Genomic DNA, 12522 nt, shown 5'->3' with positions numbered 1-12522 from the left:
GGGGGGGGGGGGGAGGCACAAACCAGCAAGGAAAAGGGAACCCAACAGGAGAGACATCAAAGGCAAAGCACCAACAAAGGCAGCCAAAATTGATCATAGAGGATACAACAAATGAGGGAGGGGAGGGGCGGGGGGAATGATGTCGGCTGTCAGACTCTAGGAAGCAATGACATGTCTATTCCTAGGGGGTATTAGGGACAGGGCGAGGATGGAGGGAACGAATCTTGGAGGTAACATAATATAGATGGCATTCCAAATCTTATCCGCAGAGCGAGAATTGAAGGACCACCTATGGATATTACGCTCCATCCAGATGTGGTTAATGGTTGCACAAAAAGCAAGCTTGCCAATAGTGTCGCAAATGGAGGAACTAGTAAAGGTCATGTCAATCTGGATCCATTCCATTTCGAATGGGAGAATAGGTCTTCTAGAGGGCCAACATCTAGAGAGTACACTCTTCCAAACTGAGGAAGAGAGAGGGCAGGAAAAGAAGAGGTGGGAAGTGTCCTCAATGCTGTGAGGGCAGAGGCAGCAGGGCGGGGGGCTGGAATTTGGCGGTGGATGAGGAAGGACTGTGTAGGGAGGCAGTTGGAGATAGTGCGTCAATCTGTGAAAATGTGGCAAGGAATGTTCCTTGAACAAGATGATTTTTCGCCAAGGAACCATAGGGCCAAAGGATCTGACGAAGGACTAAGCAGAGGCAATGGAGGAAATCCCATTGGAAGAAGGCAACTAAATGCATTTGTCTTCCCTTCCTCAGTGGCTAGGGAAGGGGAAGGAGAGAGGACCAGAAGTCGGCAAGAGGAGGGGGGAAGAAGGAGGGGACCAGCCGTTGGGAGAGATGATTGAAGCAACCGAGGCAGATTTAAGAAGACAAAAAGAATAGATGGTTTTGGGGGTAACTAAGGAGGAAAGGAGGATTCCAGGGGTCATTCCAAAGGGAGGTGGACTGGCCATTGCCAATGGAGAAGGAAATCGCATTGAGGGCAGTGGACCTACGGCTAAGGATTTTCCTCCAGATCCAAGAAGTATCAGAAGGGATTGGGCAGTCCAAAGAGAGTTGCACTTGAGGGGGTAGGAGAGAACCCAATCAACCCAAATGCTGCTATGCTTGGAGACAATTTCCAAATGAGCTTAAGAATACCAACAAAGTTGACCTCTTTGTTTCTTTTTAAGCCCAAGCCTCCTTCAGATTTAGAGACGCAAATTTTTTCCCAGCAAAGAGGGCGGAGAAAATTGGAGGAATCAATACGTTTCCAGAGGAAGGAGTAGAAGAGACCTTCAATAGAATTGATGATAGAAGCTGGGAGGACAAAAATTCTAAACCAGTAAGGTTACATGGACTAAAGAACTGATCTACTGAGGTAAGGCGACCAGCATAGGAAAAGAGCTTGCCTTTCCAAAGTTGAAGCCTCTTTCTTAGGAGATCAAGCATAAGGGAGCGGAGATGAGCAGTGAGCCTAGAAGAAATAAGAGGAAGGCCCAGGTATTTGACTGGCAAGGAACACATGGAGAAACCAGTGATCCCAAGGAGATGGGCTTAAGCCACATCAGAGACACTAGAGAGGAAGAGGTTAAACTTGAGGAGATTGACAGAGAGACCCGAAAGGATTTCAAAGGAATGGAGAGAGGACATGATAGTAGAGATGGATAGAGGGTCAACCTTTGAGAAGATCATGATATCATCCGCGAATGCAAGATTGGAGAGCAAGAGGGGACTTATATTTAGGAATAGAGAAGATAGATGCTGGTCAGTGGCCGATTGAATGGATTTAGAGAGAACTTCAAGGGCCAGGGAGAAGAGTAATGGGGGAGAGAGGACATCCATGCCTGATACCCCTAGCCGAAGGGAAGTAGCCAGGATAGCTACCATTGACTAAAATAGAGAAGTGGGGAGAGGAAATGTAGGAGTGGATCCAATGAACAATGGAAGCAGGGAATGACATTCGGAGCAGGACCTTGGAAATGAAGTCCTAACTAATGGAATCAAAAGCCTTGTGGATGTCAATTTTAAGAAGAGCAGCAAAAAGAATGGGATTTACAATCAAAGCCTCTGACAAACTCGTGCCAATGAATGATGTTGTCTTTAATACTTCTCCCAGCTATAAAGGCGAATTTAGTGGGGCTCACGACAAAATGACTTTCTGGATCTGATTGGCTAGGATTTTGGCAATAAACTTATAAAGGAGGTTGCAAAGATAGATGGGTCTGAAATCATTCATAGAAAGTGCCCCCTCTATCTTACGAATGAGGTAGAGAAAAGTGTGGTTTATACCACTAATCTGGATGGGATTGTAGAAAAACTTAGAACAGCCAGGATGACCTTAGGGCAAATGATGTCCCAAAAAGAGAAGAAGCCCATACTAAAGCCATTCGGACCAGGAGCTTTGTTGGCAATGTGGGAGAGAATAGCCAAGAGAATTTCCTCCTCGGAGGGGATGGACTGGAGGCTAGGGAGAAGGTTATCCGGGATGAACTTATTAAAAAGGTTTCCAGGGAAAGAAGTGGGAGGAGGGAGAGGCAGGAGAAAAATCTCTTGGAAATAAGTGACTGCTTCGGATTTGATGTCCTCAGATTGAGAAGCTCAAACCCCGAAGAGGAGATGAGCTTGGGAATTGTATTTGCATTGGTTCTGGCTTTGAGGAACTGATGAAAATAGGCAGTGTTGGAGTCTCCCACGTCAAGCCATTTAACACGGGCTTTTTGACGGAGAGAGCTCTCTTCTTAGGCCAAAAGCAAGAATAATTCAGAAGCAAGGGCCTTTTCTTCCTCGGCAAGGCCAAGGTTGAGGAGATCAGATTGGATTCTGGTTTAGATGGAATGAAGTTTGTCTCGGCAAGAGGAGTCGGGAGGAGATGTTGCCAAAAGTTGAAGAATTCCAAATCTTGAGAGTTGCTTTGACATTCTTAAGATTTTTCGCAAAGGCAATTAGAGGAGAGTAGGTTTGGTGCCCAGGGATGCACCAAGCTCCGCGAACAATTGGGAGGAAATACTAATGGAGAGTCCACATGTCGAAGAACTTGAAGGGCTCGGGCCAAATGATAAGGACATAACATGGATGGAGATAGGGTTGTGATCAGAACTCCCAGGGAGGTCAAAGCAGGCACGAGAAGAAGGATTGGAGTCTAGCCAAGCCTCTTTGACAAGAGCTCTATCAAGCTTGCAGGCCACTCGATAAGTGCCAAATCTTCTGTTATGCCAGGAGAATTTGAAACCCGACCATCTAAGGTAGTTCAGGTTAAGATCATCAATTCAATCATTTAAGGAATCAACAGCCTGGGGATCAATAGGGTTGGCCTAATGTTTCTCGTGGCTAAAACGGATGACATTGAAATCACCTGTAACCCATAGGGGCTGGAGCCAGTGGAGGGGGTAAAGGATTGCAACCTTGACTAAAGAGGAAGCCTTAAGGAGGAAAGGTTGTGAGCATAGATGGCAAAGGAAGCAAATGAGGGAGCCGAAAGGATAGGAGATGGAGAGATGAATGGCTTGGGCAGAACAGGAGAGGGTAGAGATATAGAGGAAAAACGGGTTCTAGAGGACCCAAATTCTACCATTTGGGCTATGGAGATAGTTTGAAAGGAAGGACCAAGACGACGCGATTGTGGAAGCAATAAGGGAGGCATTTGCCTCAAGAACTCTGGTTTCAAGGAGACAAGAGAAATTGGTGTGACAGGAATAGATACGGGATCTAATTTCAGCTTGCTTGAACAAGGAGTTGAGGCCTCAACCATTCCAGATGGTTTATGGGACCATTTAGAGGGGGGAGGCAGCGAGGGTTTCAAAAGAGAAGAACCAGAATTAGGAGGGGGTCTTCTGTGGTACATAATGATAGAAGACTGGCTAACAGTAGTGGCGTCTTGGATTTGGAGAACGATCTGACTACAAGGGCGGTAGCCTTCTTCTTGGATGGTTTAAGATCTTTTTATTTGGAAGAGGACACCAAGGTAGTGGTTGGGGAGAAATGGCAGGGGCAATACCAATAGGAGCAAGGCAATTGGCAACAAGGGTGGTGGATTTTGAGGAAGTACCAAAAGAGGGGGATCTATGGGCAAAGGACTTATCCACAGAGGAGCATGGGGTGATAACAAAGTCTTACGAGGAAAAGACGCAAGGGAAGGCATGGATGCTTTGGTGTAGACCCGACGAGAGACCAGCTAAGTTGTGATGATTGCTTGCAGCTATAGAGGATGCAGGAAGGGCCTAAGTTGACCTGAGAGTTAGAGAAGAGCCTCCCAAGGTGGCAGGGGAGGCATAGATGCCTCGATGTAAAGCCGACGAGAGACCAGCAGTGTCGTGATAATTGTTTGCAACTGTAGGGGATGCTAGAGGGGATGCAGGAAGGGCCTACATGGACCTAAGAGTTAGAGAAGAGCCTTCCAAGGCACTAAGGTCATGGACAGTGGATGAGTGGTCGGACGGGAGGTTCGCGTAAGGGAGAGCATCTATGTGGGTCGAGGAACCTTCAATAGTAGAGGGGTCGGGGGGCCCTGTTGGGAGCAGATGGTTGGGGCCAACAGAGTAGGCGCAAGAGGCGCTTGCTTGGACCAGAGAGCAGCAATGGGGCCTTCTGAGGCCAGGACAATGAGAAGAGCAGTGTCAAGGGTGACTGAAGGAGAATTCAAGACAAGGGAGAAGGCAACGGAGGATGCAGGGGCATCCAAAGGATCAATGATAGGGCATGAAGTAGCGTCAACCAAAGTAGAAGGGGCAATGGAGAAAGCAGGTACCAGGGGAGGGCCAAGAATGGTGTCGGGCGATGAAGAAGAAGAAGCTGATAGGTTTAAGGTTGATGGTTGAGGATGCCAGGTTAGAGTTGGAGGATGGAGCAGGTAGGTGGGAGGAGGCCATGGTCGGGTTAAGATAAGGATTCGGGTTGCAGAGGTTACCCAGGTAAACGGATGGTCCGAAGTGAATTTAGAAAAGGTGGACAGAAGCTGGACCGGAATGGATTGATTGAGGGGAGCTAAAGGGAGGTCGGACTGAACCGGATGGCTGGGATGAAAGGGGGTAGTATAAATAGGGAGGGTTTAGGGTAGAGGAGGAAAATGAGTCATAGGAAAAGTTGATCGCAGCAGAGAGAGAAAGTAAGGGAGGGAGCAGCACGTGAGAGGAGGTGTGAACATCGAATCGAAGGGGCTATAGCCAGCCTGGCCAGAGACAGAGGGAAGGCAGCCGTCGACTAGACTTGGGATGTACAAAATCTCAGAGGGAACCATGTTAGGGGCAGAGTATGGGGAAGCAAGAGTCAAGGAGCGAGGTGACAGGGTCTCGTTACTATGATTAGAACCAAAACAAGAAAGCAACGAAATCTGTTGTGACCGACGGTTAATGCATCTTCAAGCGGACCGATGGATCTAGGCTTGGAAGCTTCAGCAGAAGGGTTAGCGGCAAAGGGCATCGCCATGAGACTACGATTCCGGCGGCCTCAACCATGCCTGCGTCTTCGAAACTCTCGGCCAGTAATGGAGGGCAATTTTTCACAGGAAACAATTGTAAGAGACTTCACGCGATCAGCCAAGGAGCAAGATCGGATTGTAACAAAAGGTTCTACAAAAGAAGCAACCTGATTCTTCTCACAGAGGGCAGTGGATTGGCCAAAGCTTTTGCAAGTGGTACAGAGAGGCAGAATTCAGTCATATTTGACCTCTTGAATGAAAGAGTGACCCTCGCCATCCAAGATTGTGACTATAGATGGGAGAATCTAGTCGGCCTTTACTTCAATACAAATCCTAGCAAAGGATAGTTTGTCCATGATCTTCGTTCGCTTGTCAGAGTATAGAGGCATTCTGATAATGGAACCGATGAGGCTTTTAGACCCTTGGCACACCAGAATTGTAGTGGAAGATTGGAGAAAACAACCCAAAAAGGGATGGAAGTGGGCTCAGATCTGTTGAAAGAGGTCAACTCATCCCATTGTCTCAAGAAGATTGTTTTTTTACCCACATACCAGGGGCCACCATCTAGGGCAGTAGTCTTGCTGGCAACAGCAGAGAAGTTACACTAAAGGTCCCATTATCAAGCATGAATATGGAGAGGGAGTCGGAAGGTCTCCATTGTTTGGTGAGGGAGACCTTAACAATGGAGACGGGAGGGCGACTACCTAGAAAGGAGCCGATAATGCACTTTTTCCATTTAAGGATTTCAGGTTCAAGAAGGCCAGGCGGGCAGAACCCTACAGGAATGGAGCTGCAGGAGGATGGAGGGTGGAAGAAAAGGGTATGGCCGGCGGTGGGAGGTTGAGAGGAGGAGGGAGAGGGGGAGGAGACCACAACAGAATTCCAAGGACGGAGGCCAGGAGGTGAAGGAGTAGGGCAGGGAGGTGGAGGGAGGGGAGGGATGGTTGGGTCGGGGGGCCGGTAGCATGAGCTGCAAGAGAGGAAGCAAGCATGGGGTCGGGTCATAGAGGAGTTCCGAGACAATGGAATCTTATGAGCACCTGATTACATCCCGAGATTTATCCTCTGTTTGCTGCTTTACTGGTTTCCGAGTTACCGTGAGTATTGGCTCCGTGAGGAAGAAGACTTCATCACGTTACCTTCTTTTAATTTCCCTATTTATTATTATTGAGTTTCTTTTATTATTCAACTTTACCATAATTACCCCTATGAAGTTCCTCTTGTCCTTATTTCCTTCCCATTCATAGTTTACCCTTTGCCTTTGCTTGTGCTTAGAATTGGATTTATTCGCAGCTACTCTTGTTTATTGGGATTTAAAGTGATGGAATATTCTATTGTTGCATACTCTGGATTATTTATCCACATGTAATGCTACACATAAGGGGGAGATTGGAGATTACTATCTGCCCAACTCAAGTAATCAGTGATTGGAGTTATTATATGCTTAGGATTATTATAGTTGAAGATTTAATATTATTTATTTGCTCGTGTCCTCAAAAAAATTTGATCTATGAAGATGGTATTCAACGACAACGCAAATTATTTCGTTCACAACAACCTTATGCTATCTGGTTCACAGTAACCTTATGCTACAGTTTTATCTGAGACCTCTGTTTGGGGATTAGGAGTGAGTTTGATCTTTACTAATCAGATCATTAGTAATCACATTCTTGTTACCCAGTTGTTGGAGTGCCTTCCTCAAGAAGGTTTTATGATGTAGCTGTTGGATGCTGCATTTTTATCATAAACTTCGTTGTAGAGATTACTACTTGCCTTCTTTGAGAATAGGCTTATGATGTAGCTGACTAGGTGTTGGATGCTGCACTTTTATTTGTCTTCTTTGTGGAGATGACTACATAGTAGCATGCCTTCCTTGGGGAGAACTTTTGATGATGCTTTAACTACTATGATATTTTTGGATTGCGGTTGGTGTTCACTGTTCACTACTGCTTATTTCTGCTCGTTGTTGTTTGGATTTATTCAACATGAAGAATTTTAACTACTATTGTTGCAGATAGTTTATGTGCTTGAGCTAATATTGCTGCTGGATTTATGATGATTGAATGAAATTCTCTCTAATCTCACTGGCGCCTATAACTTCTATTCAAGACTGGTGTTGCTTTTTAATGTCTTAACCTTTTTTATCCAAGTTGGAGCCCTATATATATATATACACCCCAGCTTAATGGGGACTGTTAGTGATGCGGTTGGGCGATGGGTATAGAAATCTCTTTTGAATTGCTTTCCTTTTTTAGAGTTAGAATTTAGTTCCGTAGTCTTTTATTTAGATTGGATTTTATTTCAGTTTCTATATAGGTTAGTTTCCATCTTTAATTAGTTATCAATGTTATGCTTTGAATTTTCTTTTATAAGCCATGCAATACGCTAGTGAAGACAGATTTGAAGTTTGGAAAATTGAATGTTTGCTTGGTTGAATATTGACTATCGTGACCTCCATCTCTTTCATCTGGTTTTCTCTTCTCCTTCTCTGATATTCTTCTTTTCTTCCTCTCTATTATTCTGGTTTTCCCTTGCCCTGTTCCGGGCAGTAGTTGCAGCCCACAGCCCCACAGGAAGTGGATCGATCTCTTTCATGAGAGATCTGTTTGGGTCAAGCCTTTGATCGAAGGTAGCCCTCCCCTGGGCGACACAAATCCTAGAACATCTCCTTTCAAACTGGGTTTTGCTGTGAAGAAATCCAAACCAGATTCAGGTCTGGCTTTGCCATCACTATATCCAGTTGCAGGCTCGAAACCCATCAGATCTGGACTGTCCAGGGCTTCTGGTGCTGGAATCTTAGAGGACCTGTTGTTGTTACCCTACGCCTGAAATTTCAGGCCAAACCGAGACCTATCGGCTGAGCTCCATCGAATTGAAGCTTCTCACTATCGTCTGCCCTGTTTTGGTCCAAGGAAATCAGCAGTTGGTGTTTATTCCCCTTTACTTTGATTTCCTATTTTACCCTTATGTTTGCCTTTAAATCTCCCTTATCCCTTACCTCTATTTTTGCTTCCTAGTTTAACCTCACCAAGTAATTGCTAATTCCCTTTACGTCCCATCTCCCAAGTAGCCCATTATAATTCCTGTTTATTTACAGCATCTTGGTTATTTAGTTCCCTTTATTTGGGTGGGCCATTAGGCGAACCGATTCTAGTTCTGGAACCTGGTTTTGCATCAGTTAAGAGTCGCTATACTGAGGAATATGTTTATTGTCTAAGCAGTTTAGATCTCCTTGTTTCCTTCTTATTGTTTGCTATTGTAATTAGGTTTCAGTTTCCTATTGTGATTAGTCCTTGGGAATAGCTATCTAAGAGTTTCGGTTTTATTATGTAACCTGTTGGGATTCTTTATAAATAAACTGGCTGGGTATGGTAGGAGATCTATCTCACTATCAGCCATCTTTCTCTCCATTCTTTTCTTCTTCTCGTCTTCCCATGTCTCCTTCTGGATATCAAAGGTTTGGTACTGTTCCAGAACTAAAATATAACTTGCATAAATGATAAAGATTTATATAATAACTTACAAAAAATTACACAGTATGACAGTACAATACACAGCTAAACCAATGCCGAATCTTAAGGCTATAATAGTCAAACAAAATTGGGTGAGGCATCTGTTAAGTCTGAAGCACAGTGCCTCCAAAATATTTAACACTGGTGAAGAGAACATTATTTTGGATTAAATGTTGCAACGGGCTTCCAAGAACATGTGACCCTGCTGATGTGAGAAATAGAAGAGCATCACTGGAGGATAAGAGAATGACCATAATATGTTCCGGCACATACACTCCTATTCATTTCTGGAGACCTGGGATTCCCCTTATAATGAGAGTTGATTGTGGAAGAAGTTTGAGAAGACTGACAGTCAAGTAGCAACAGCATAAAAAACAAATTGCATGAATTCAAGCCTAAGATCAAATATCATACATGAGTAGAAAGTGAAATAAACTTATTGAATTCAAAGTTATCACTCATCTGTATGTATGTAAGTAAACCAAATTCTCCCCACCCCACCCCCCCACCACCTCCCCCCCCCCCAAAAAAAAAAAAAATTCAATCAAATTGAAATGATTAATAGGAAGTTTTAGAGTTTCAGTAAAGCTGCAACACACAACTAAGAAAATAACCCATGTCAAAAATTGAAGTCAACAAACTGCTCACCTCAGGAGCCATCCAACGATATGTTCCAGTTTCCGCTGTCATCACTCCTGACTGAGTTTGCACCCGGGCAACTCCAAAATCAGCAACCTTGACAACCTGAACAGGAAAGCATCTTCTAGTTTAGACAAACTATGGAACCAGAAATGTCTTAAAACATACTGCAGCTCAAAAGAAAGTTGATCTTAACAAAACAAAGGTTATTTGACATCAGACTAGAGACCATATTGACAGTAATGAACAAAAACAGCATGTCATTTCAGAGAAGATGCAATCACAATGATCAAAATTAATCTAAACAGAGGTGAATGGAGCATGGTAGGAAATTTGACACATATAAACCAAAATATACGAACCATTTTCCATTTACACATAAACAGACACAAAATCCTACTGGGATATAATAACAGAAATTGTACCTTCAAACAGAAAGGCACTTTATTGTATCAGAATTCATTGCTATCACATTTTTATTCACAACTACCACATCTACTGTAGATAGCTTTACCACAACCAATAACAACCTATTTAGAATCTTGATGAACTTTCATTTTCTATTTTTAGAACAATGCTTCATGTAGATTACACTGGTGACATGATCCCCGACCACCTATGTAAGTTTGTTTGTTGATTAGCTCAGTTTTTTTACAATGTTTTCACATTGACATCATACGATCACTGACCATATATGTGATAAATGATAAAATAAAAATAAAATTAAAATAATCAAGAGAGGAAGCTCAGAACAGGAAAATTGTATTTTCAAGGTTCACAACTCTGTCCTGCAAGAGTGTAGAAAACCAAGGTTGGCAAGTTTGTATCTGTTTCATCTCCCATAAATGTGAAAACGAAACAGAAAATAAGCACAGAACATACTACAGGCATCATATCAGTTTTAGATGCAGCATAACCCAAAAAATCTAGCAGAAGGACAACTTCGATTGCTCAAAGCATGGTATGTCAACCAGTCAAACGTCCATAAATATAACCCCCACACCCTGGAGGACAGACCAATCTGAATGATCAGATTGTTTGGACTGGACGATCGGGTGACCAGTCAATGGCTTTGATGGGGCATTGGTCATTGATGTGATAAGGAAATGTTTGGGCTGGTAGTTGAAAGTCCGACTGCCCAGTCTAACGGTCTGTGTAAAGATGCTCCAGCAATAAAAGTTTCGTGGTCACCGCCTTCTGTATTTCATGAGCTAAAAGTTACTAGGGGTCTTCTACTGGGAAAAGGCTGGGCACGCTAGCGGTGTGCCCAGCTTGTGTCTGCCTCAATTGCCCTTCAAGTGAAAAGAGCCCCACCCTCTCTTGTCCTCCCCCCTCCCATGTGCCAGCTGCCAGCCAGCTTACCTAGAGCGGGCAGCATACCTATTGCTTCCCCATTTCTATTAGCCCTCTTATATCTGAATTATAAAAAAGGTTTTGTAGGCCAGGAAACCAGATGGATGTTAGTATAATTGAAAGAAGTATTCCCATAGTTTGAAATCTTGGTCGAAACCACCAAGATTTAGTGAACTATTTCGGTTTTGACAAAGGTCAAAACGAAAGTAGGTGCAATTCCGTAGGAATGCAGTGTTTCAACCGAAATTTCTGTTTTGATACAAAACAATGATCCAATCGATGTATCTTTACTGGTCGGGCATCTTTATCCTCCCTCCCCCTACCATCAAAGCCATCGAAACCCTCATCAGCTCCTTCCCCTGGAAAGACACTGATTCCACCAAGTTCCTCTGCCCCTCCAATTGGAGCTTAGTCTATCTCCCCAAAGCCGAAGGAGGGCTTGGTCTCAAGCAAAAGGCATGAACTCGGTTGGTATCCTAAGCTGATTTGGAGAATTGCTACCAAAAAGAATAGCATTTGGGTCTCCTACATTTACTCCTATCTCCTGAAATCGAACTCCATTTGGTCCGCAGTTTCGGGTCCGGACTCCTCTTGGGTGTGGCAAGGCATTCTAAGCCTCAAGACCTCTGGCTCTTGAGGCTATTACCTACTCCATAGGAAATGGTGCCTCCACCTCTCTTTGGCTGGACCACTGGCGTCCTTCTGGAATCCTCCTTCATCTCCTCAGCCCTAGGAATGTCTACTCCTCGGGATTGGATAGGATAGCCCCTGTCTCCTCAGTCCTCTGAAATGATGGTTGGGCCCCTTCCCTCCTCCCCCCCTTGTTGGCTAGCATCTGGAACTCTCTTCCTCCCCTTCCCTCCAACCATAGAGAGAGGGAGGATTCCATTCTCTGGAATCCTTCTCCTTCCACGATGTTTAGCTCCTCTGCCTTTAACCTGGTTAGGACTAAAGCCAATAATGTCCCTTAGCGTAAAGTTCTCTAGTTCAAAGGTCACATTCCCCGCCACAGCTTCACAGCCTAGAGGGCCTCACCGACTACCTTCCGACGCAGTCTTTCCTCATATACGGTCACATTCCGATTCCTCCTGCATGCTGCCTCTACTGGAATGGAACTGAGGATACTGACCAACTTTTCTTCTCCTCCACCATCTGGAAGAAAGTCCTTTCCCGCTGCTAGCCCTCTAGTAAAAGAGCCCTTCTTCTTAGTAGAGAAATGGCTTTGGATCAACATGGCCTTTCACAGCCCCTCCATTTGTGATACTGTTGGAAAGCTTGTTTTTTTTGCCACCATCAACCACCTTTGGATGGAGAGGAATCTTCGTAGATGGACGTCCAACTCTCGCTCCTTCGAAAGGATTTGGAAGGCCATCTTTTTTTATGTCTCCACCAAAATTGCAGCTCTCCCGCAAACCCCGGTTCCTGACTCTCCTGGGAATAGACTTATTGTTACATCCTGGAATGTCCCTACAGTCATTCTTCTTCCCCCCCCCCCTGAGGTCTTGTATCCAGTAGATGTTGTTCCCCCTTTTTGGCTAGGTGATTGCCCTTTTTTGGCCTAGTGCCCCCCCCCCTCTTTCACCCATTGTATATTTTTCTCTCCTTGGGTTTATATATTA

General features: G+C 44.5%; 1 protein-coding gene across 9 annotated transcripts in view; it reads right to left on the bottom strand.

Annotated features, from left to right (window-relative positions):
• Nucleotides 1-12522, bottom strand: part of LOC122073073 (serine/threonine-protein kinase STY46-like) — an 85095-nt gene that overhangs the window by 13455 nt on the left and 59118 nt on the right. For all 9 annotated transcript variants that reach the window (XR_006138662.1, XR_006138660.1, XR_006138661.1 and 6 more), the window contains exon 12: nt 9560-9655. Coding sequence is in view for 6 of the 9 variants with exons in the window: in XM_042637584.1 (XP_042493518.1) it covers nt 9560-9655 (96 nt within the window). In the remaining 3 variants the exon portion in view is untranslated. The remainder of the gene's footprint in view (nt 1-9559; nt 9656-12522) is intronic.

Source organism: Macadamia integrifolia, chromosome 3 (genome assembly GCF_013358625.1).
Source record: "Macadamia integrifolia cultivar HAES 741 chromosome 3, SCU_Mint_v3, whole genome shotgun sequence".
In the NCBI taxonomy this organism is placed as follows: Eukaryota; Viridiplantae; Streptophyta; class Magnoliopsida; order Proteales; family Proteaceae; genus Macadamia; species Macadamia integrifolia.
The sequence above is the reverse complement of the archived record's forward strand: the minus strand, read 5'-3'. Positions and strand labels throughout refer to the sequence as shown.